Below are 25,848 nucleotides of genomic sequence, written 5' to 3' on the forward strand. Positions count from 1 at the left end.
GCCCCGGCGGCTGGTGCTGGGAGCCCGGAGCCCGGGCTGCAGCCGGGAGAGGGGAACCTCCAGCCGGGCCCTGCCCGCTGCTCCCCGGGAGCCTCTCCCAGGGCAGAGCCCCCAGCCCGGCCAGGGCCCCTTCCCGGCCCGGCCCCTGCCCCGGGGGGCCCCGCTCGGAGGGAAGGTAAGAGAGACCCGCCCCCCCCCGTCACCCCCGGGCTGCAGGGGGCGGGTTTGGCCCCGGGCTGCTCCCCGCGGAGCCGGCTGCGATTCCCTGCCCCGGGCCCGGGAAAGCTGCCACCAGCCCCCGGTGTGTGCGGGGCGGGGGGGGGGGAGCCACCCCCGGGGGAAGGGGCAGGATAGAAGGGGTCAGAAGAGGGGCGGGGGGCGTCGGCAAGCGGGGAGAACAGGGACGCGTGAGAGGGCAGGAGGCGGGTGAAGGGGGATCCAGGGCAGGATGGGATGGGGCGGGGGGGCAGTGGTTGCACTGAAGGGAGGATGGGGCAGTGCCTGGGAATCAAGCTGCGGGGGAGGGGGGATTATGGGGCTGAGGGGAACAAGGCTTGAATAGAGGGAAGATGTAAATCGAAGTCACTGCGAAGGAAAGGGGGGCTGTAGGGAGGGGAGGCTGGGGGAAGATGCTGAGATCAAGAGGAGACTGGCGGGGGAAGGGAGAGCCCAGGGGCAGGGTTAAGGTACAGGAGCAGCTTCCCCACCCCATGGGGTGAGGGGTCTGCCCTGCCCAGCAGCCAGTGGGGATTTTCCCCCCTAGAAATGGCCAAACCAGCAGTGGGGGGTGGGCAGGGTGACCATCCAGCCCGAATTGGGCAGGAGAGACCTGAAGTACAGAGTTTAAGTCCCTGTCCAGGGCTGAATGACTCCCGCACACCATTTGTCCCGGATTTCTGCCCGAGGCTCAGGGGCACCAGCCTGTTCCCCCTTAGCCCCCCTTGGCCACACGGCCCCAGGCCCTGCTCCTTCTCTTTCCCCCTCCCCTCCAAAGTCCCACCGGTTGGCCAGGCCAGAAGCTAGATCTGGGCCATAATAAGAGTCACCCAGGGAGCCAAGGCTGCAGTGATAAGAGCTGCCTGGGGAGCCCAAGACCTCCACCTCCCCTGGGCAGGGAGCTGGGCTTCCTGAGAGCAGCCCCTGGCCTGTGTACCCACTCCCCAGGGCAGCTGGAGAGTCTGGGGCTCCCCAGGCAGCTCTTATCACATCCTGGCCTGGCCAGGGGGCAGGGCCTCAGGAAGAGGAGGAGGTTCAGGGGGTGGGACCTTGGGGGACAGGGGGTGGGGCCATGGAGGGGGCGGGGCTTCTGCATATGTCTGGCTTTTGCCTTTTGAAAGGTAGTCACCCTAGGGGTAGGGGGCAGGCAGGAGACTTCCCTGAAAGGGCCTTGAGTTTACCAGGCAAATGTCCACCCAGAATCCCTCCCCCCCACACACACACCCTGCTCCCAATTTCATATTTGCGTTTAAAGACAATCTCCTCATTTGGGGGGTCTGACACCTGGGTTGTCAGGACTGAACAGGTGCTGGTCTGATTTCAGAGCAGGATTCAGTGTCCAACCAGAGACACTGCGAGCCGCAAGGAGTGGAACTGGGGTTTTGTTCGGGTTCAGTTGCAGTCGGTGTATTCATTTCCAGTTCAAGACACCCCAAAATAATTCTGTTACCAGGCAGTGCCCGAGAAGGGGGAGGGGGTTGTTTGGGAGCAAGCCCTATGGCTTGCTTCAGTGTGGAACTGAATTTGGGGCATGGGGCCTGCCTCAGGTGGGACAACTGGAGGGAGGTGCTGCCCCAAGGGATGAGGACAGGTGAGAGGAGGCCTGCCGAAGGGGAATAAAAATTGAGCAGCCTTTTTCCTTGGGCTTGAAGAGTTACTGTTAACTTCTGGGACCAGGGAGCCCCCCATTTCTTCTCTCCCACCTCCCTCCCTGCTCCTGTGGGCTGCCCCCTTCCCTTCTCCTTCCATTCCGGTAGCGGTCACATGTCTGGGTGTTGTTTTGTTGTCTTGTTTTATAACGAGTGATATCAGAGTAGGTTTTATTTTATTTTGTCAACTATGGAGCTGAAAAATTGCTGAAACTTTATTTTAATTAGTGGACATTTTTTTTTCCCAAGTTCGACTCCGATTCTGGTTGACTGAGTAAGAGGAAAAATGATGGTTTAAGTCTGGTTCCAGTTCCATTAATAAATACCGGTTCAAAGTGGTTCTCTGGTTCTGTTCTGGTGTGAGTCCTGGTGGGCAAATGAAATTCTCAGCTGCTGAATTGTGCCTGGGGTCTGCGGGGGCAGCTCAGCGAGGCCCAGTCATGGGGGGCGCCTCTGGTTACTGCTAAGGCAGAGGAGGTTGGTGTCTGTCTCTCTCTCTCTGCTCATGATATTAGCGCCCGGGAGTTAGTTGAGCTTCCTGGGTCAGAATCTGCTGTCTCCTCCCTTGTGATCCTAGAGCCCAGACTGAGCAGCTGCTGCTCCCCCAGGATGGGTCTGTGCTGGGGAGAGACCTCATTAAAGTCCTCTCTGTGCCCAGCCAAGATGGGGACTTCCCCTGGTGGCTGCAGCTAGCCCCCTAGGCAACCCTGGGCTTTTCCCACACCAACTCCTGAGCCGGAGCCTGCAGGGCAGGAGAGAGAACATAGGGAAAGTGCTGGGGCGGGGCAGGAAAGTGACTCCACACAAAGGGCCCCTTTCAGGGACTTGCAGGTGAGTTTGTAGAGGAGGGGGAGGGGCTCCCCATGAGTCTGTGGGTCCCCGAGCTGCTGTTCTCAGTGACACAGCCAGGCTCACCCTGGAGAGCAAACGCCCATGGGAACGGGACAGTCCCCAGTTCTCCCAGGCAGAGGAGGCAGGGATGGAGACAGGAAGGGGAATGGTGAGACCGAAAGGAGCAGCAGGAGCAAGAAGTGGGGAGGGAGGTTCCCAGCCCTGTGCGGATCCCTTCCCTGCATCCCCCTGGGCAGAGTGACTCTCCTGGGAACAAGGTGAAGAGCTGACACAGGGACACACTGCCCTCGGGGCCAATGTCGGGGGGAATCCCCCAAAGTGGCTCCTTTGAGTCTGCTCTTTTCTAGCATTTGTCTTAGATACTCTGTCCCTGGGGGGTTTAAAACTGTCTCAGGGGGCTCAGTGCTGGTGGGAGGAGCCATGTCAGTGTTGGAATAAAGTGACTGAGGGTTTTCCCAGCATGGCAGAGTCCAGAGCGTCTGTCTGCAGAGAGAGAGCCTGGGGGGAATCGGGGTGTGACATGGACTCAAGCCCCTTCTGAAATCTCCCCCATCATCCTTCTCACCCTGACAGGCTGAGGAATCGCATCCACGTTTCACTGGTGACAGGGCAGGGAAATGGCTGTGATGGAGCCAGCTCAGGTAGGGGATTTTCAGGCAGTTGCAGGAGAGGATGTTGTAGAGGGTGAGGGGCAAGAGAGACACGGGGTGTGATATACTCTCTGGGACACATTGAACCTAGGCCTGATTTTCTAAAATAGGCCCATTGGCAGGAGGGACATTCCCCCATTTCTGAAACAGGAAACACCCCCGTGGGCAGACCTGGGAAAACTGACCAGACTCCCAGTGCTGGAGCCTAGATCCATTACCCAGATGCTGCTGTAAAATACAAAGGGAAGCTGGGGGGATTCCTGTCCTGGCTCAGAGCTCTGCTTCCCGTATCAGCCTGTGGCTGGCAGGCGTGTGGGAAATGAGAAGACCCTGCCCTGCTCCGTCTGCTGTGGGGGCACAAAGATCTCTCACCTTCTCCCCACCCCCTGAAGCCTCCTGGCTGCTCTGATTAGGGTGAGGGTAGGATTCTGCTTTTCTGGACCTCTTCCCCCGTGACTAGTGGGATTGTGGCTGGGGCAGCAGGTGCTGAGTGGGAGACTCTTGTTGCTTCAGATGCCGGTGACCTTTGAGGAGGTGGCTGTGTATTTCACTCAGGGGCAGGGGGCTCTGCTGGACCCTGCTCAGAGAGCCCTCTACAGGGACGTCATGCAGGAGAACTACGAGACGGTGACTTCGCTGGGTAAGCAATTCCCATCCCCTCGGTTATTAGAAGTTGTGGGGTCTGCTTGTCTGACTCTGGTCAGATTCTTCCCTGGTCAGTTAGATTTGAGGAGGAGGGTCGCAAAGTCCACAGCTCCATTGTGAGAGACTTTCATCTCCATAGTCCATTCGAGGGAACAGGAGAGTCAGAAGCCTAATGGACAGGCTAATTCATCCTCATCTCTCCAGCTTTCAAGGGTCCAGAAGCAGAGTATTGCCCTGCCTGTATTGTTTCTCCTTCACACACTGTTAATCTGCCATTTTGGGACAAGCTCCATCGCTGGGGCGGGCTCTCAGTGCTTCAGGCTCCAGGGTGCTGGGACAATCTGTACAGTGCGGGTGCTCAGAGCCATTGAACCAAACTGTAAACCCTGGATAGAATGGAAACCACTTCAAGCCAGGGGGTCTGGCAGCTCCCCCAGCATCCCTAGCTCCAGCACGGATGTGCTGGTTTGGAAATAGGCAGGAGTTTAACACCAGAGCTGTGTGAGCCAGTAAGTCCCCCAGAGCTCATCTACCCTGAGAACTCCTCATGAGGTCATGACAACACCCCTCCTCCCACCTCCCTCCCCTCCCCTCCCCCCGCGATGTCTGCTACTCCCAAAAGGTCTGAGTTACCACAATCCCACGTAGGGCCAGGCTAAACTCAGAGAATATTCCCTGTGACAAATACTCTACCAATGTACCATGCACCCTGACCTTGCTTGATTTCACTCCCTGAGCAGGATTTCCCATTCCAAAACCTGACCTGATCGCCCAGCTGGAACAAGGGGAAGAACCATGGGTCACGGGTCTCCAGGCCGCTGAAGAAAGGAAGAGTCCGAGAGGCACCTGCACAGGTGAGGAATCAGGGAAACTGAGACAGAAACATCTGGCGAGTAAAGGAAAAAGCTGGGACTCCCAAAAATGTGCTGTGAACGACAGTCCTCAGTTCTTCCCCCTCTCACCCAGGTGAGGGCTGCAGTCAGCAGGTGTCATATGATCAAGGCAAATATCAGTCACGGCTTCCCACCCACCCTGTTAGCTGTCAGGAATTTCCTCCCTCACTTTCCTTCCCTGGGAGTGTTTGGGTGGGATGAGGAGGCAGAATCCAGTGTCTCCATCTGCCCAACAGTCACTGTGTTGTGTTTTCCCTCTTTGCTATTCCCCTTTCGGTCCCTTCTCCCCAGCACAGGCAGTGACTCCTGTCTGGGTTCTCTCTCTCCCAGCAGGTGATAGGACAGTGCGTGAGAACAAGGAGCAGAATCAGCAGCAGGAAGGTCCTGGGAAAGTGAAACCGCAGGGGATGTTTTTGAGAAGAGCTGAAGGGAATTTTTCCCAGTGCTTGGAACAGGGAAATACCTGGGGAGATCAACACAGATTAAAGATGCAGCTGGGAAGCTATCCGTGGAGGAAACTGGATGAATCCATTCAAGGTGGTGGAGGATGCAAAGATCCCAAGGAAACCACAGTCCAGCAGACAAACCACAATGAAGAGAAACCCTACAAATGCCTTGACTGTGGGAAAAGATTCCGTTTTAGTGCATTCCTTATTAGACATCGGAGAACCCACACAGGAGAGAAGCCCCATAAATGCCTGGACTGTGGGAAAAGTTTTGGTGAGAAGTCAAACTTTATTACGCACCAGAGACTACACACAGGAGAGAGACCCTATAAATGCCTTGAGTGTGGAAAAAGATTTAGTCAGAGATCACAGCTTATGGCACATCACAGAATCCACACAGGAGAGAAGCCCTATAAATGCTTAGACTGTGGGAAAAGCTTTACTAGGAAACCATATTTAATTATACACCAGAGACTGCACACAGGAGAGAGACCCTATAAATGCCTCAAGTGTGGGAAAGGTTTTATCGAAAGTTCATCCCTTACTAAACATGGAAGAATCCACACAGGAGAGAGACTCTTTCAATGCCATGAGTGTGGGAAAGATTTCATTCGTTGCTCACACCTTATTAAGCATCAGAGAATCCACACAGGTGACAAACCCTATAAATGCCTCGATTGTGGGAAAAGTTTCACTGACAAAACAAAACTTACTAGTCATGAGAGAATCCACACAGAAGAGAGACCACATAAATGCTTGGACTGTGGTAAAAGCTTCATTGAGAAGTCACTACTTATTATACACCAGAGAGTGCACACAGGAGAGACACCCTTTAAATGCCTTGAGTGTGGGAAAAGTTTTAGTCAGCGGTCACTCCGTATGGCACATCAGAGACTGCACACGAGAGAGACACCCTATAGATGCCTTGAGTGTGGAAAAAGTTTTAGCAAAAGTTCATACCTTACTAAACATGGGAGAATCCACACAGGAGAAAAACCCTATAAATGCTTTGAGTGTGGAAAAAGTTTTAGCCAAAGTTCATACCTTACTAAACATGGGAGAATCCACACAGGAGAAAAACCCTATAAATGCCTTGAGTGTGGGAAAAGTTTCCGTTTGCAATCAGGCCTTAGTACACATCAGAAGACCCACACAGGAGAGAAACCCCATAAATGCCTGGACTGTGGGAAAACTTTCAGTCAGCGCTCACACCTTACTCAACATGGGAGAATCCACACGGGAGAGAAACCCCATAAATGCGTGGACTGTGGGAAAACTTTCGTTCAGCGCTCACACCTTATTAAACATGGGAGAATCCACATGGGAGAGAGACCTTTTAAATGCCTTGAGTGTGGGAAAAGTTTCAGTAAGAGCTCAGCCCTTACCAAACATCAGAGAATCCACAATGATGTAAGAGACCCTAGAAATAGCTTGACTGTAGGAAAAGATTCAAGTTGACTTCCCGCATCAGTGATCCACACAACAAAGAGACCTTGAATGTCAGAGAAGGTTCCTTTTGGTGCTCCCAGAGTATCAGGCATCCGCAAATCCACACAGGGAAGAAACCTCTGAGATATTCTCAGTGTGAAAAATGCTCCAAGTGGAGCTAACACCACATTGGACATGGGAGTCTCCTCCGCACAACAGGGAAATTCTCTCAAAGCACTGACTAGGGCTAGCCATGGTGACAAACCCATTTCCTCGTTCCCACAAACATCAGGGGCGTTTGGCTCCCAAGGACCCAGCTGCCCATCACTGCGGTGAGGATCCAGCATCAGCCGAGCTTCAGCTGGTCAGTGACCCTCTGGTTCTGCCTGGTCGAAGCAAACCCCAAGCAGAGAAGGAGAAGCCCCCATGAGCTCCCCCTCCTGCTGCAGCCCTGGCTGCTGAGCTGATGGGCCAGAGGTGGGGGAAGGGAGAGAGAAACCCCTCCAGTCACTCCCGCTGCGTGGCTGAAGTTCCCCCCTCTCTCTTCCCTTCCCAGCCAGGATCCCCCTGGCATGGAGATGAGGAGAAGGACACTTGGGCCAGGCCCCGTCTTCAGTCTAGACCCCTGTCCCCACCCCCCATCTTCCACCAGGCCCTGGGCTGGGCTCCCCTACTGACCTGGGGCTGGTCCCTGCAGGGGGAGTGTCCCTGGGGGTTGGTAACTCCTCCCCTCCCCAAATTCCCCATAGTGCTGGGCTCTGGGGAATCAAATATTGAGGGACCAGGCAGATGGGTTCTGGGGACGACACTGGGGATTGAATGGTTGGGGCTGGGGGAGCTGGGAAGCAGGGGGAGCTGGGTGCTGGGGCTATTGAGTGTTTGGGGATGATGGGATAAGAGGTGAGGGAGAGCACAGGGGTAGAGAGGTGCTGCCTCTCATCACTCTCCCCCTCTGCCCCTTCTCCCTGCCCCCTCTGCATTCAGACAGCACCATTAGCAGAGACAGATTCCTACTGGGCATTTTCTTGGAAGCCTGGATTTCCTACCTCTGCTACAGCAGCATCAGCCGCTGAGAGGGAAGCAGCGTTGCCTAGTGGAAAGAGCACTGGCCTGGGACACAGGAGACCTAAGCGCTATTCCCCACTCTGCCAGCAGCTTGCGGGGTGACCTTAGAGCAGGGGTCCCCAACACGGTGCCTGTGGGTGCCATTGCACCCACCATGGCATTTTTGTGCTCCTGCAGGACACCCCGCTGCTGAAATGCCACCGAGAAGCGTTGCCGTTTCTCGGCAGCATTTCGGCAGCGACGCTTCTTAACCGGTGGTGGCATTTTGGCGGAGGGGTGTCCGGCGCCCGCCACAGTCTTCTGTAAAAGGTTGGGGACCTGTGCCTTACGGTGAGGGAATCAATTGGGAGTGATAATATCAGCCTCCGAGTGTCTGTCTAGGGCAGGAAAAGTTGGGATTAGCTAGTGCCGTCTCCTTTGTTCCTCCACCCTTTTTGCTAGTCTAGACTGACCCTGAGCAGTTTATTCCAACCCCCATTAGCAAAGTGATGGTTAGAGTCACTAAGTGCCCTCTTTGCAGTGAGATTGTCTCATTCCCAGACATCCTCACACTGCTCCAGGTTATGCTGAAAAGCATTTAATTATTTTGTTCTTATACACCAGAATTCAATAGATTCTAAAACAGCTGGAGCAGGGATAGTAAAATAATGTGGTGTTTTATCTTCTGTGTAGTTTGAGAGGGACTGGATGACTCTGGGGGATTCCCTCCTGCCCCCATCAACCTCACCCGTCTTCTCTCACAGAGCAGCCTCTGCCCAAGCTATGGAGAGTTTATCCTTTTCCCTTTCTACCCCTCCACCTTCATCTGTGTCATTTACCGCAGTGTCCTTTGCCCACCATGCTTAGGAATCACGCTTTGATTTTTTGATCCTCAATCAGGCCCCTGGGTGCTGGCGAAGAAAATGCCACATTCCTGAAGGGGAAATTCAAATGAACCCCAAAGCACAGTTTCAATCCGAGCCTCCATCTATTGGTAAAGTGGCATCTGGAGTTTTTCCAGCCAAATCCAGATCATCTGTAGACAGGACGTTTTTGGTTAGGTTTGTCTTTTTTTCCTTTTTCTTTTATTATGATGATGCTAAAACTTATTTAATAACACAGCCAAATAATGCGGCTGTGGTGAATAAAGCAGGTTTAGCCTGTTCAGAAGAAAATGGGTAAATTTGTTCTCCAGATTCTGAGTTTTAAGGTTCTCTGGGATTTCACTTTATGAATGGGAAAATGGTTTGTAGCCCACCCTGCATTGTGGGGTTTTCTCTCTTTCCCAAAGGCTATTCTGTCACATATTTTAATATTAGATTAGTTGAGAGAATGGAGCTCAGATGTGACTTCAAAAGACAAATGATCATTTGCCAAAATAGCCCATTCTGATTTTCTTTTCACGTTTCCCGAGCCTGTGTCATGAGATTTTCTTGTTCTTTGAACAATGACAATTATTAGTATCTATCAATAAAAACACTGAGGGCGAGTGCTGGATATGCACTCCGAGAGTCAGAGACTGAAATGGGGAAGGAAGTGATTGCCTGATCCCTGCAGAGATGTGAGATACAATTAGGATGGGGAGAGGGTGGGTGGGTGGCCAGGTCCTTGAAAGGGCACTCTTTGCTCTTGTGAGCCAGAGAGCTGAGGCTGAGAACTGTGAACTCACTGCACATGTCCCAGAAAGAGAGGAAATGTCCTACAAGTGCTGGGTGAAGTCATCCTTGAACTCTAAAGGGCTACTAATGATGCCCCAGGAGGACTGATGGGGAGAGGGGTCGCTGTCTCCCCATTGCTGAGAGGAGGAGGGAAGGCAAATGCCTCTCTCATGGATTGTGAGTGTTTTTATACTAGCTTTAACTTGTTCCTCTTCCCCTGGGGCCGATGTGTGGCTGGAGCACCAGTGTGCTGGGCTGGGGCTGAAATGCACGGTGCCAAGCTGGGCATTGGATGGTGGTAGTGGTGGTGGGGATTTAGCTTTTATTTCTTGCTTTGAAAAGAATAAAGTAGAATTTAGTTTCTCAAACTCCCAGTGTCCCTTGTCTTTAATAATGTGGCGGGAGCCATGGGTCTTTAATGGACACAGCAGCAGCCTGGGAGGTGTTATTTTGCCATCCCTGAGCGCCAAATATTGCAGGATCTGGCTGTGGTGTTTTTCCAGGATGCCCTGGACTGTGAATCTCCTTGCTATCCCACCGCTCCCTGTGCCTCAGTGCAAGGAAGACATGCTTCTGCTGAACTGCGTGTCAGTTCCCTGTCACCTCCAGCCTTTTAGCTCCCCACCCAAACTCCCCAGGGCTCTGCCAGTCCTTACTTTGCCTTGCAGGTTAACACTAGGCATGACCTCGTCCTCCAGCTCCTCTGACGTGTCCTTCTGCAGTGTCCAGCCCCTCTCCACTGGACACTCAGAAATTCCCAGGTAAGCCGGCCCCAAAGGGACAATACCAGCTTGTTTGATTCAGTTGAGGATCAGCTCCAATATAACATCACAGCACTGAGATATAGTTTTAGTGAAAACAAACAGGAGATTATTACCAAGCAATAAGACCAACTGGTTACACATCAAACATAAGCTATAACAGGAGCTTGACTTTAACAAGTAAAATCCACGGCTAAAGCATTCTCCCGTGGTCACCAGTCACCACCGCTGGGATCCCCCTTTTTATGAATGCAAAACGTTCTCTCCTGTTTGCTTCCTGAAGGCTTGCAGGGTGCAATTCTTGTCCCCCAGATATAGTCCAGTAAACTGCTGAAGTGTACCTCCCTCCCATTGATTCTTCTCCAGTGTGCTTTTTCTGTTGGTCCTATATGCAAACTGGGCTTCAGTTGTGTTCACCTACAAGTCATCATTTACATATGAATCGTGGGAGGCAGATGACTCGATATCCCTTTGTCTGGCAAAACTTGTTTGTCTACCCTGCTTTGATTCAGACTTTAAAACATATTTTCCAGTATATAAACATAGTTCCTTAAAGATCATCTGCTCACACTTCTTGTAATGATCATGAGGAACAGTGTGACATGAGCCTTTATTGGAGACCACCCATGACCCATTGTGGGTAAATACTATGAAAGCAGTGCATTAGGTGTAGTGAGTTTGTCAGGCCTGATAGGCGTTGCTGTCATAGAACGATGCTCCCTTTTCCAGTTGACATTGAGGAGCTCTTAGGGTCATGCCAGAGCTTCCAGTTCTTCAGGTTTTCAGACTCTTCTATGGGTCTGTGGGGAAAATTTGTCATCTAAAAGGGAAGTCGCCTCTGGCTAGCATTTCCCATTTGCCTGCCTCCCATGGAAGGAGAGTCAAGCTGCCTGGGGAGGCATTTTTTTGAACCTAGGTAGAGCAGTTGTGGGTAGGAATGATAATAGTGTGTTTTGTCAAAGGGCTGTGAGATCTATTGATGAAAAGTGCTATCTGAGAGCCAGGCAATGTTCAGATTTATTTTTGACCTAGCTCAGTTCAGTCTCCCAGATCCTAATGGAGGAGGCAGCAGCTCGTGACCCAGGATGAACAAAGGGAGAGTTGGAGCACGGCCTCCTCTCTCTGAGCAGGGCCCAGACCCCTCTGCACACAACAGCTACTGAATCAACTCCCTCCACTGCCCACCCCTCCAGACCTCTATCCTGGAGGGATCAAGGGAAGTCCAGGCTGGATTAAGGCATAGGCAACCTAGGAATGAGTCTGGGGCTCCATTCATTGGCCGGGGGTGGGGGTGGAGAGGGCCCTCAGGAGTCTGCCCCACAACAGGGGTAAGAAGGAGCTGTGTTCACTACCCACTCGGGTTTGGTTTAGGCTCACCCCCATTTCAGGCAGGGGGTGGGAGGAACACTGCTGAGAGAGTGATGTTGAGAGCTGGTCGGTGCGAGGGCTGAAATTGACTGAATGATGCTATAACCTCACAATGCCACTCACTCAATTTTGGACCCAGTGCCCCTCTCCCATTATGATGCGTGTTATGTTGTCAGACGTTTGGCTGCGTGTGTGTGTTCTGTTAGTGTGCTGTCCCAGCTCTGTGCAGGTAGCTGGCACAGCAGACCTCGAGCGAACCGCCCAATGACCACAAAATCCGTTAAGGTACGAAGGCACCCAGCCAGGTTTATTATCGGCAAAGCACGGTCCTAGTATCCCTCAGATTCTACCGGACCACTAATGCATGTACACTTATAACAACGAACCCAGCTCAGTCAGTTGGAGGGACTTTCCACTGCCCCTGAGGCTGGACAAAGACACTTCCTCTGAGATGCATTTTTATACACCAATACGAACAAGTTACGTATTGCTCCTGACGTTACCAGGGTGCCACCCTCTGACATATTAGGGTGCTACCCATTGCCTTGTGCGTGTTGGTTCGATCAAAACATCCCTATTCATCATGCTGCCATCATGACCTTATCTTTAGGATGGGTCAGTATGTTCCTTCTATCTCTGGGGAATGTGCTGGTATTGAGGTGTTCTGGTACCACCTTTCTAGAATGTGTTTGCATGCATGGCCTGTGCCTAGTACTTCTTAGGTATGTGTGTTTCTGTAATATCAGCCCTGTTCTTGCCAGATTCTGTGAGCAGAGCCTGCCTCTTCCTCACAACTTAACATTGTTTATATCAGCCAAGTTTCGACTACTTTAGCCCAGGCCTCAGGCCTCATACCAGGCCTCTGATACATGGGCTTATGTTTCAGGCCCTCTTCTTACTACATTCCCCCACTTTTTGTTTTTTTATGGGGAGGATGTTTACCCATCATCCCAGAGAACCATAATGCATGGACTGAAGATGACCCAGTGGGCTAAACACTGTTATGTGGTCAACTTACTTTGCCATCCATACATTCATGCCCCATCTGTCCCTTGGTCTGCACATTCCTTCATATGACCGATGGACAGATTTTATTTTCCAATTGATTGTAGTCCCTTATAGTGGGCCTGGGAATGTTAGGCCCGGGACCATGACTGAGGAATGTAGTATTATGATTGAGCCTTAGAGGCACTCCCAAATAATTAATATATATGAATAATATGGATATGGCGTATATATTTGTAGCTTATATGGGTATATAGGTATGTGTACATATGACACCACCTTATATCCAAGCATAACCATGTTTTTCCAGTCTGCTGGTGTACTCTGGCCCTTTAACTTTGGTGACACAGATAGAAACACACTCCTATTAGAGCAATTGCAGTTATCACCTGTATCATCATTAGTAGTCAGCTGAGTGTTTTGAAATACTGGGCTAGGCATTGTTATAGGGTGTTCCACAGTGTTATGTATAGGAGAAGTAAAACATGAATTTGAAGTCGTGACACTACAAATGATGCCTTTATATATAAATGTCTTAGTTACTACACAGTACTGCCCATGTATGTTATAAGTTACTCTTACTGCTGGTGGTCACCCTCTGGTAAGCTTTGCTGGGCAGGGAACAAGAGCTGCTAGCTTCTCTGTTCCATGGATTGCATTGCTCTGTGACACACCAGTGGTTGACATAGATCCAGTTAAAAGAAAAGGAGTACTTGTGGCACCTTAGAGACTAACCAATTTATTTGAGCATAAGCTTTCGTGAGCTGTAGCTCACGAAAGCTTATGCTCAAATAAATTGGTTAGTCTCTAAGGTGCCACAAGTACTCCTTTTCTTTCTGCGAATACAGACTAACACGGCTGCTACTCTGAAATAGATCCAGTTGTTTTTTATGGGTGCTGCCTTTCAGATAACCTACTGAATGGACAGTAACCAATGGATCAAGTATTGCTGTGTCAGGATGTAGTATTGATATCCAGACACGGAAGAAGATTGTTTTGAATAACATGCGCCTCTGTTAGGATGCAGTGTCACTGACCCAAATTATGACTGGTACGGACAGGCAATTTGTGTACCCAGTTTGTAGGTACTATAACTTTTCTGTTTGTTTGTTTAACGCTTTGTTCTTTCCTTGCCTTCATGTTGTTTGCGGCCATTCATTTGTTAATTTTTACCTGTGCGGTGGTTACACAGTTTCGCAATGTTATGTGCCTTGTCAATGATGTACAGCAATACAGTACTCATACGGTTGCTTTTACATAGTAGCCAAGTTTAACTTAACAAACAGTGGTTTTTAGCTGATTGCCAACTTAGTTGTCATAGAGTATCAGAGTTGGAAGGGACCTCAGGAGGTCATCTAGTCCAACCCCCTGCTCAAAGGGGAACCAATCCCCAATTTTTGCCCCAGATCCCAAATGGCCCCCTCAAGGATTGAACTCACAAACCTGGGTTTAGCAGGCCAATGCTCAAACCACTGAGCTATCCCTCCTCCATATAGCCATTGTCCATATATGGTAGACTGAGGTGTATTTGACCAGTCTCTTATTTATAAAGCACTTCATTTTTCATGATGCTTGCGGGTTCCTTCACTGTATACTGATATCTTCTGGTGTTTTTGTGGTACGATATCTTCTGGTCTCTTTGGTCTGTAGGATGCAACCTTAAACAGCTTACGTTAGTTAACATAATAAAGTTTTTTGTTTGGTTGTTTGACATTTCTCTTGTTTTTAGTAACCCAAGTTTAAAACACAGATTAATTTAGTGTGTTTACAATGTAATAGGGACCAAGTCTTTTATAACTCAAGCTATACTTTTGCAATTGTTGTGTAGACATTCACTTTCACTTGAGGTGCATTACTAATATTTTACACTAAGTGGAATGCTTAATGGCTAAACTAGATGCTCACAATCTTCCATGAGAAGGTGCATTGCTTTCCCTTGCTGAACACTTTTTGAGCAAAAGAGTTAGTAACTTAATTTTTACCAAGCTTTTTAGACGTAATTTGCTTGTGATGCCAATTTCACTTTTGTTAACTGCTTAGAAACACAAACGTTAGCAACCACTACTTCCCTTTAACATAAGTTAAAAGAGAATAAAAATTAAACCAAAATGAATTTTAAATACAGGTCGATGCAAATAATTTGAAGGTATAAAAGTTTTCTGACACTTGGTTGTGTTGGGGGAGACAAAGGTGGAAGTGTGTTGAAAAGGTGGAAACCAGTTCAGTGACAGTATTGTTTGCTACTTTTCCCTCCTGTGCACTTACTTGTCCCGTTCTGACAGGCACCAATGAAGGTTTAGGTTTTACCGGAACCTGGCTTTTATCATACAGGGGTGGTTGCAATGTGGTGGACACTGTTTCAAGCAAGGACTCAGATCCTTCTGCTATTCGATTCCACCAGGGTGGTGTATAAGCCAGGAAAATTCCCCACAATAGCGGGGACCATTCCCCTGCTTATCTCTGTGCATATTTATTGGGTTTTTTTGTAAAGTTAATTAAGTATTTCAGGGAAAAGCATCAGAGCGGCCACCAGCAAGGGTTGCTAGCCCCACCCTTGAGGCCACCAAAAATTTGGTGGTGAGAACCCCTGGGCTAGATGCTCAGGACGGGCCCTTCTGACCTTAGAGTCTGTGAGGGTAACAGGAGCCGGGCACAGGGATGCTGCAGAAGGGTTGATTGATCGCTAGGACCCAGGAGCGGCTGGGGGGCGGCTCTGGGGGGAGGATCGCGGGGCTCAGGCCCGGCCCCAGGAAGTGACTCGCAGCCGCTGCGGTGACTCTGGCTCCCGGCGAGATCCCCGCGCCCCGGCGGCTGGTGCTGGGAGCCCGGAGCCCGGGCTGCAGCCGGGAGAGGGGAACCTCCAGCCGGGCTCTGCCCGCTGCTCCCCGGGAGCCTCTCCCAGGGCAGAGCCCCCAGCCCGGCCAGGGCCCCTTCCCGGCCCGGCCCCTGCCCCGGGGGGCCCCGCTCGGAGGGAAGGTAAGAGAGACCCGCCCCCCCCCCGGCACCCCCGGGCTGCAGGGGGCGGGTTTGGCCCCGGGCTGCTCCCCGCGGAGCCGGCTGCGATTCCCTGCCCCGGGCCCAGGAAAGCTGCCGCAGCCCCCGGTGTGTGCGGGGCGGGGGGAGCCCGGGCCGGGCTGGGGGCTGGGGCAGCCACACGGGGATGGACGGCGCACTGAGGAGGGTGGGAGCCGGGGTACAGGGGGTAAAAGACCCCCAGATGGGGTAAGCCAGCTGTAGTGCTTGCAAAAATCAGGGGAGGCGGGGGCAGAGGGGCTTTTCCTCCCCCTTTTGGCAGGATCTCAGCTCCCATTTCCCCGGCCGTGTCCTTAAAGGCCCAGTGCATCGCAGAGCCTGGACAGGGCCCCTCTCCCCTCCTGTATACGATGTTACTGATGTTAGAGGAGACTTGATCCAGTGCAATATTTACAGACCCTCCCCCGCCCCGAAAAAATATCATTGTCACACTGACTTTTAGTGTTTAAAAGAATCCAGTCCACAGTTTCTATGTTTGCATAACGCCGCCCAGTGCTTCATAAATGTGTTTTAGCCAGGGTGGCTGTTCCTCTGTGTTTGACTCCTCTTGGCATCCAGTCTATGATGTTTCACTCCTTTAAATTCTTTCCTTATAAAAATGTTCTTTTTATTACTCTGAGCTCTTCATCCTAAACTTCATTAGCGTTGTGCGGATGGACGTCATTGTGCCCTGGAATTCATATTTTTAATAGCAAATAATCATGGGAAATATTCATAGATGCTAGTATACCTTCAAATCAGCGGCACTGCTTTGGGTACCCACATGGCCCCACAGTATGCCCACATTTTTATGGCTGATTTAGAACAACGCTTCCTCAGCTCTCGTCCCCTAACGCCCCTACTCTACTTGTGCTACATTGATGACACCTTCATCAACTGGACCCATGGAAAAGAAGCCCTTGAGGAATTCCATCATGATTTGAACAATTTCCATCCCACCATCAACCTCAGCCTGGTCCAGTCCACACAAGAAATCCACTTCCTGGACACTACGGTGCTAATAAGCGATGGTCACATAAACACCACCCTATACCGGAAACCTACTGACCGCTATTCCTACCTACATGCCTCCAGCTTTCACCCTGACCACACCACACGATCCATTGTCTACAGCCAAGCTCTACAATACAACCGCATTTGCTCCAACCCCTCAGACAGAGACAAACACCTAGAAGATCTCTATCAAGCGTTCATACAACTACAATACCCACCTGCTGAAGTGAAGAAACAGATTGACAGAGCCAGAAGAGTACCCAGAAGTCACCTACTACAGGACAGGCCCAACAAAGAAAATAACAGAACGCCACCAGCCGTCACCTACAGCCCCCAACTAAAACCTCTCCAACGCATCATCAAGGATCTACAACCTATCCTGAAGGATGACCCACCACTCTCACAGATCTTGGGAGACAGGCCAGTCCTTGCTTACAGACAGCCCCCCAACCTGAAGCAAATACTCACCAGCAACCACACACCACACAACAGAACCATTAACCCAGGAACCTATCCTTGCAACAACATAGGGCTCTGGCCACCACTTGCCAGGATACAGAGTGTCAGTCATTCTCTGTGCCCAGGCAGCAAGTCTGCAGTCACCCCTGCCCTGTAGGGGTCTTCACAGTGATCACACACCTGTGTCCCACCACCTTGATGCTTGAGTAACACATTGGGGAAATTGAGGCGCACACACACAGTATTCCAAGAAAACATTAAGAACATCCCCACTTCATCACACCCTGGGATATCAGTTGGCTGCTCGGCACAAGAGCATGCTCATGGCTGATGTGTGGGAAGGGTTTTCTGAGAAGTGTTTTGAAAGGAAGGAGACCCTGATGTTCTTCACATCCGATGAACCCAGGTGCTTCTGCTACATGTGGCCACATTACAGAGACAGGGCTAGATTCACAATGGCATGTAGGCACCCAAACCCCAGGCTAAGCACATAAATCTGGGATTAGGAGCCTAAATCCTAAGAACTAAGAATGGTTCAAGGAAGAACACTAGATTTGTTTATGTGTAAACTGATGGCTCAAGGGAATATACCAAAGTTGTATTGTTCAAGCTAGACAATAGTTACTGATCATTCCTGGTTATGGGCAGTGTTCCTTCAAGGGAGCTCACAATGCAATTTGGCAGCTTCAGTATTTTGGATACCAATAAAGGATTTATTAAAGCTAACGTTAAAAAAAAATTACATAATACACAGGTTAAGAAAAGAGTCTGTGTACATCTGAGTATAGTGCTTAGAAATATCCACTAATACGAAGTTTGTTTTAAAAGTCAAAGATACATGAAGTACATAGTCAGCAATAACTCAAATTTAGGGGAATAAATTTAACAATACAGTGTAGATATTAGAATCCGAATACTTGGATACATCACTCATGAAATGAGTATACAGAGAGTTGTTTGTCGAAAGCAAATATATCATTGAGTGTAAATTGTCTCTCGGTAATTGAGAATTTGCAGGCGTGGGTTCGTTAACATCTGGAGCAGAGATTCCCCCATCATGCAGTGCTTCCCTGCTTTTCTGGTCCCAGAGTTCAATGCGGTTCTTGCCTTGGAATCTCTGTTCTCCATTCTGTATGCTAATGGGGGTGCTTCCTTGTCCCATCTTCTATGAAAATGAGGCTAGGGGAGTTGCCTTAATCCCGTTACCCTTGTCCGGACACCACCTTTTCATTGCTTTCTGTAAGTCTTTCTTCTGATTGGTTTTGGTTCAAGCAGAGGCACCGGGGCGGGGTGGTCCTTGAAGAGTCAGACAGGCCGGATACTGTGCCCTGGTTCCCCAAGAACACAGAGCTGATAGGTAACACTGCCTGCCCTGGGACTGGGGGCAGAGTCCAAGGCGGCTCGTTAATTGGGTGTTGCCACCAGAGGGCTCTGGTTATTGCTAAGGGAGAGGAGGAGGCGGGTGTGTGTCTCTCTCTGCTCAGGATATTAGAGCTCTGGAGTTGAGCTCCCTGGGTCTGAAGCTGCTGCCTCCTGTATTTTGACCTGGGAGCCCAAACCTAGAAGCTGCTTCTTATCCAGCAGAGGAGAGACCTTTGTTAAATCCCCCTCTGTGCCCAGCCCAGTTGGGAACTTGCTGTGGTGGCTGGAACCAGCCCATGGGGCAGCCCCGGGCTCTGCCGACACGAGCTCCTAAGCTGGAGCCTACAGGTGATGGGGGGGACCTGGGGGAAAGGGCTGGAGCCGGGCAGGAAAGTGGCTCTGCTCAAAGGGCCCCTTTGAGGGACCTGCTGGTGAGTTTGACCTACGTGGGGAGGGGGCTCCCTGTGTGTCTGTGCGTCCCAGAGCTGCTGCCCTCATGGATACACCCAGGTTCAAACCTCTGTTAGCAGTGGCTGATCTGCCTAATGAGACCAAAGCCCACAACAATGGAGCAGTCACCATTTCTCCTAAGGCGAGGGACAATGATAAAAAAGAAGAGAGGAGAGACTGGAAGGGGCACCAGGAAAAACAAATGGGGAGGGAGGTTCCCAGCTCCCAGACCTGCCCAGATCCATTCCCTGCACCCTCCTGGGCAGACTGACTCTCCTGGGAACAAGGGGAGGAGCTGAGAGAGGGAAAACCAGTTGCTGACTCTGCTGAACACGGCACTACTTGGGAGGGAAAGGGGAGAGTTAGAGGGAGTGACACAACAATGTCAGGGGGAATCCCCCAAAGTGGCTCCTTTGATTCTGCTCTTTTTCCGGCATTCAGCTCAGAGATGCTGTTACGGGGAGAGTTTAAAAGTGCCCCAGTGGGTTTAGTTCTTCTGGGAGGGGCCTGGCCTGGATGGTAATGAATTAATTGGATTTCTTCCCAGCATGGCAGAGTCCAGAGCATCTGTCTGCAGGGAGAGAGCCTGGGGGGAATCAGGGTGTGACATGGACTCAAGCCCCTTCTGAAACCTTCCCAATAGACCCTCTGGCCCTGACAGATTTCACTCGAGATCATCCCGTCTTCCAGGAGACAGGGAAGGGAAATGGCTGTGATGGAGCCAGCTCAGGTAGGGGATTTTCAGGGAGCTGCTGGGCAGGGGGAGGGAGAGGCAGGGAGGAGACAGGGTGTGATAAACCTGCTGATTTTCTGAGTAGGAGGGGGCATACCACCGTTTTCCAGACTCCCAGTGCTGGAGCCTGACCCCACTGGCCAGAGGCTGCTGTGAAATATGAAGGGAAGCTGTCTGGATTCTTATCCCTGTCCCTGACTCAGAGCTCTGCTTCCCATATCAGCCATATTATATGGCTGGCAGGTGTGTGGTAATTGGTAAATGAGAAGACCCTGCCCTGCTCCATCTGCTGGGGGGGTCAAGGAGCTCTTACCTCCCCACCCCATGAAGACTCCTGGCACTCTGAGCAGGATGGGGATGGGATTCTGCTACTCTGGCCCTCCCAGAGCTTCCGAGATGTTTTTTTTTTCTTTCTTCCTTTCCCATGTGACTAGTGGGATTGTGGCTGGGGCAGCAGGTGCTGAGTGCGGATCTCTTGTTGTTCCAGATGCCGGTGACCTTCGAGGAGGTGGCTGTGTATTTCACCCAAGGGCAGGGAGCTCTGCTGGACCCCAATCAGAGAGCTCTGTACAGGGACGTCATGCAGGAAAATTATGAGATGGTGACCTCGCTGGGTAAGGGATTCCTGTCTGCTCAATTATTATAAGTCATGGTGTCTTCATTTCTGACTCGGGTAAGGTTCTTCCCTGGTCAGTAGATTGAAGGAGAATGGGTTCCATAATGTGCAGCTGCCATGTGAGAGAAACTTTCAATGGGACACGGGTGTCAAAACCTAATGGAGATGCTAAACCATGCCCACCCCTCCTGCATTCAATAGGGCAGAAGTCGTTCATTGTCCTGTCTGTATTGTTTCTTATTGACACATAAAATCCCTCTCCCTTTCCCTTCTTGAGAATAGCTCCAACCCTGGAGAAGACTCTGGGCTCTGCAGATTTAGAAATAGGAAATGGTATATCTCCAGAGCTGTGTGCGCGTCAGCAAGGCCCCACAGCACACAGATCCTGGGAACTCCTTGTGAGGGTGTAACAATTCCCCTCACCTCCCCAGATGTCTGCCTCTCCCAAGACGGCTCAGTGACCATATTCCCATCCTGTTGGATTCCGTGCTTCCCCAGCAGAGCATGGGGAGAGATACCACTCATGGAATGCCCTTTGTGACAGACACTCTCTCAATCCTCCATGAGCCCTGATCTGGTCTGATTTCCCCCCTGCACAGGATTTCCCATTCCCAAACCTGATCTGATCTCCCACCTGGAACGAGGGGAAGAGCTGTGGGTGCCCGATCTCCAGGCCTCCAAGGAAAGAGAGATCCCAAGAGGCCCCCACACAGGTGAGGACTGACACAGAAACCATCTGGGGAATGAAGGAAAACGTTGAGAATCCCAAAAATATAGCGTGAGTAAGAGCCCTTAGTTCTTCCTCATCTCAGCCAGGGCAGGGCTGTAGTCAGCAGATATCGCTCATGGCTCTCCACCCGTCCTGTTCGCTGCAGGAGTCTCCTTCCCAACGTTCCTTCCCTGTGAATATTTAGGTGGGATGTGGAGGCAAAATCCAGTTGCTCAGTGTTTACAGTGTTAGCGTGTTGGGTTTTCCCTTGGTGCTATTCCTCTTTCTCCCCAGCACAATGACTCCTGTCTGGATTGTCTCTTTCTCCCAGCAGGTGATGAGAGAGTGAATGAGAAGGAGGAGGGGAATCATCATGAGGAAGTTCCTGGGGAAGTGGAACCACAGGGGACCTTTGTGGGAAGAGCAGACGGGAGTTTATCCCAGTGCCTGAAAGAGGGAGAAGCCTGGGGAAATTGGCACAGGTCAGAGAGGCAGCTGGAAAACCACCCAAGGAAGAAAGTGGATGAATCTATTAAATGTGGGGGAGTATACAAGGATACCACAGCCCAGCAGACAAATCCGAAGGAAGAGAAACCCTATCAGTGCCTCGAATGTGGGAAAGGATTCATTCTGAGATCACACCGTGTGACACAACAGACAATCCATACTGGAAAGAAACCCCTTCAATGCTTGGACCGTGGGGAAAGCTTCAATAACCTCTCACTTCTTAATAACCATGGGAGGAGCCACATGGGAGAGAAACCCTATCAATGCCTTGAGTGCGGAAACTGTTTAAATTGGAAGTCAGCATTAATTACACATCAGATAAGCCCAACACGAGAGAGACCCCATAAGTGCTTAGAGTGTGGAAAATGTTTCATATGGAGGTCACACCTTGTTAAACATCGGGCATTCCACATAGGAGAGAGACACCACAAGTGCTTGGACTGTGGGAAAAGTTTCATACAGAGGTCAGACCTTATTAAACATCAGGCAATCCACACGGGAGAGAGACCCCATAAGTGTTTGGACTGTGGGAAAAGTTTCAGGAACAGATCAGCCCTTTCTAAACATGAAGCAATCCACACAGGAGAGAGACCCCATAAGTGCTTGGATTGTGGGAAAAGTTTCATACAGAGGTCAGACCTTATTAAACATCAGGTAATCCACACAGGAGAGAGACCCCATAAGTGCTTAAACTGTGGGAAAAATTTCATGAGGAGGTCAGACCTTCTTAAACATCAGGCAATCCACACAGGAGAGAGACCCCATAAGTGCTTGGACTGCGAAAAAAGTTTCCTATGGAGGTCAGACCTTGTTAAACATCAGGCAATCCACACTGGAGAGAGACCCCATAAGTGCTTGGACTGTGGGAAAAGTTTCATACGGAGGTCAGATCTTGTTAAACATCAGGCAATACACACAGGAGAGAGACCCCACAAATGCTTGGACTGTGGGAAAAGTTTCATACAGAGGTCAGACCTTGTTAATCATCAGGCAATCCACACAGGAGAGAGACCCCATAAATGCTTGGACTGTGGGAAAAGTTTCAGAAACAGATCAGCCCTTTTTAAACATCAGGCAATCCATACAGGACGGAGACCCCATAAGTGCTTGGACTGTGGAAAAAGTTTCATACAGAAGTCAGACCTTGTTAAACATCAGGCAATCCATGCAGGACAGAGATCCCACAAGTGCTTGGACTGTGGGAAAAGTTTCATACAGAGGTCAGACCTTGTTAAACATCAGCTAATCCACACAGGAGAGAGACCACATAAGTGCTTGGACTGTGGAAAAAATTTCATACGGAGGTCAGACCTTGTTAAACATCAGGCAATCCACACAGGAGAGAGACCCCACAAGTGTTTGGACTGTGGGAAATGTTTCATTCAGAGGTCAAACCTTGTTAAACATCAAGCAATCCACTCAGGAGAGAGACCCCACAAGTGCTTGGACTGTGGGAAAAGTTTCACACAGAGATCACACCTCATTAAACATGGGAGAATCCACACAGCAGAGAGACCCCATAAATGCTTGGACTGTGGGAAAAGTTTCAGAAACAGATCAGCCAGTGTTAAACATCAGGCAATCCACACAGGAGGGAGACCCCATAACTGCTTATGCTGTGGGAAAAGTTTCACACACAGCTCAGACCTCATCAAACATCAGGCAATCCACACAGGAGAGAGACCCCACAAGTGTTTAGTCTGTGGCAAAGGTTTCATATGGAGGTCACACCTTGTTAAACATCAGGCATTCCACACAGGAGAGAGACCCCACAAGTGCTTGGACTGCGGGAAAAGTTTCATACAGAGGTCAGACCTTGTTAAACATCAGGCAATCCACACAGGAGAGAGACCACATAAGTGCTTTGACTGTGGGAAAAGTTTCAGAAACAGATCAGCCCTTTTTAAACATCAGGCAATCCACACAGGAGAGAGACCTCATAAGTGCTTGGACTGTGGGAAAAGTTTCATACAGAGATCAGACCTTATTAAACATCAGGCAGTTCACACAGGAGAGAGACCTCATAAGTGCCTAGACTGTGGAAAAAATTTCATGAGGAGGTCAGACCTTGTTAAACATCAGGCAATCCACACTGGAGAGAGACCCCATAAGTGCTTGGACTGTGAAAAAAGTTTTCTACGGAGGTCAGACCTTATTAAACATCAGGCAATCCACACAGGAGAGAGACCCCATAAATGCCTGGACTGTGGGAAAAGTTTCAGAAACAGATCAGCCCTTTTTAAACATCAGGCAGTCCACACAGCAGGGAGACCCCATAAGTGCTTGAACTGTGGGAAAAGTTTCATACAGAGGTCAGACCTTGTTAAACATCAGGCAATCCATACAGGAGAGAGATCCCACAAATGCCTCAACTGTGGGAAAAGTTTCATACGGAGGTCAGACCTTGTTAAACATCAGGCAATTCACACAGGAGAGAGACCACATAGCTGTTTGGACTGTGGGAAAAGTTTCATACAGAGGTCAAACCTTGTTAAACATAAGGCAATCCACACAGGAGAGAGACCCCACAAGTGCTTGGATTGTGGGAAAAGTTTCACACAGCGATCACACCTCATTAAACATGGGAGAATCCACACAGGATCTAAACTTCTGTGACACAGGGAGAGAAAGGTTTCAGAGTAACAGCCGTGTTAGTCTGTATTCGCAAAAAGAAAAGGAGTACTTGTGAGCTGTAGCTCACGAAAGCTCATGCTCAAATAAATTGGTTAGTCTCTAAGGTGCCACAAGTCCTCCTTTTCTTTTTAGGGAGAGAAAGGGTTAAGCAACTTGCATGTAATTGACCCAGATTCAACCTTTAGAGATATGTTAGAAAAGTGTTTCCACATTAGATAAGCTTGAGCTTTGAAATGTAAACTTGTGTTGTTAAAGACATGGAAGGAGATGGTAACTGTAGTAGTCTATGTTTACCTTTATCTTGTTAGAGGTTAACAATGGAACCTAACGGTTCCTGTCTAGGGCTGTATTCTGTTAAGTCAGAGATCAAAAGGGAATATTAACATGTAAATGAAACTTGGGTGTAATAATGTCATCGTCTGCATGTCTCTTTAAAGTTTGTGGTTAACTGTCTATGAACTGCTTTATGGATAATTACCTTATGTTAATCCCTGAAATTAATTACTGGTGATGTTTAGGAAATAGAAGCTTACTTCAAAAGCCTAGTGAACAATAGTTCACCCAAGGACTGTGTGCTGACGAGAGGCTGCAAAAATCTGTATAAAAACTCTTGGGACCTGATCTTTTTATCTCAGATCTTCTTAAGCTTTATTTGGGGGAAGTTCGAATCAGAAGACTGAGATCTCCAGTCCAGCTGGACCTCCCAGATATCGAACATTTGGACATTGGACTAGAACATGATGAAATGATTCTGAAAAGGATTCTATTCAATTCTAAAGCACCATCTCTGCAGTGAAACTGACCTAAGGACTCTAATCATGTCTGTGTGTATAATGATCTTTTAACCAATACTCTCTCTCTTTTCTTCTTTTAATAAATCTTAGTTTTGTTCATAAGAATTGGCTGTAAGCGTGTTTTTGGGTAAGAACTGAAGTATTCATTAACTTGGTGGGTGATGTGTCTGATCCTTTGGGATTGGTAGAACTTTTTATAAGATGAACAAGATTTTTAGTAATCCCCATCATGTTGAAGTGGGATGTCTGGGAGGCAGCCCCAGGCTGGGTTGCTTCAAGGGAGCTGTGTTTTGGCCTCTGTGTAGCTGGTACAGTATTGTAGAAGCTGTTTGGTTGCTGGCTTGGTGAATTGAAATATTGGAATATCCACCAATTTTGAGGATTGTCTGCCCCATTCTTTGCAAAAAGAAAAGGAGGACTTGTGGCACCTTAGAGACTAACACATTTATTTGAGCGTAAGCTTTCATGAGCTACAGCTCACTTCATTGGATGCATTCAGTCGAAAATACAGTGGGGAGATTTATATACATAGAGAACATGAAACAATGGGTGTTAGCATACACACTGTAATGAGAGTTACATCTACCAATGTGATATATGCCATCATGTGCCAGCAATGCCCCTCTGCCATGTACATTGGTCAAACCAGACAGTCTCTACATAAAAAAATAAATGGACACAAATCAGACATCAAGAATTATAACATTCAAACACCAGTCGGAGAACACTTCAATCTGTTCGGTCACTCGATTACAGACGTAAAAGTTGCAATTCTTCATCACTTAAGATGAGCTATTACCAGCAGGAGAGTGGGATGGGGGGAGAGAAAACCTTTTGAAGTGATAATCAAGGTGGGCCATTTCCAGCACATTTCCAGGAGTTAACAAGAACGTCTGAGGAAGGGGGGGGGGGGGAGAGGAATAAACAAGGGGAAATAGTTTTA

The 25,848-nt window shown here is 49.7% G+C and overlaps 1 protein-coding gene across 1 annotated transcript; it reads left to right on the plus strand.

Annotated features, from left to right (window-relative positions):
* Window positions 1-2,114: 2,114 nt before the first annotated feature.
* Window positions 2,115-25,010, plus strand: LOC140898078 (uncharacterized). Its single transcript, XM_073311538.1, is given in 6 exon segments — window positions 2,115-3,320; window positions 3,322-3,358; window positions 3,881-4,007; window positions 4,753-4,866; window positions 5,236-6,761; window positions 21,796-25,010. Coding segments are annotated over 6 exon segments (4,245 nt in total). The 5' UTR covers window positions 2,115-3,177; the 3' UTR covers window positions 24,094-25,010.
* The last annotated feature ends 838 nt before the right edge of the window (window positions 25,011-25,848 follow it).

The sequence above is a fragment of the Lepidochelys kempii genome, chromosome 14 (genome assembly GCF_965140265.1).
Source record: "Lepidochelys kempii isolate rLepKem1 chromosome 14, rLepKem1.hap2, whole genome shotgun sequence".
NCBI lineage: Eukaryota > Metazoa > Chordata > Testudines > Cheloniidae > Lepidochelys > Lepidochelys kempii.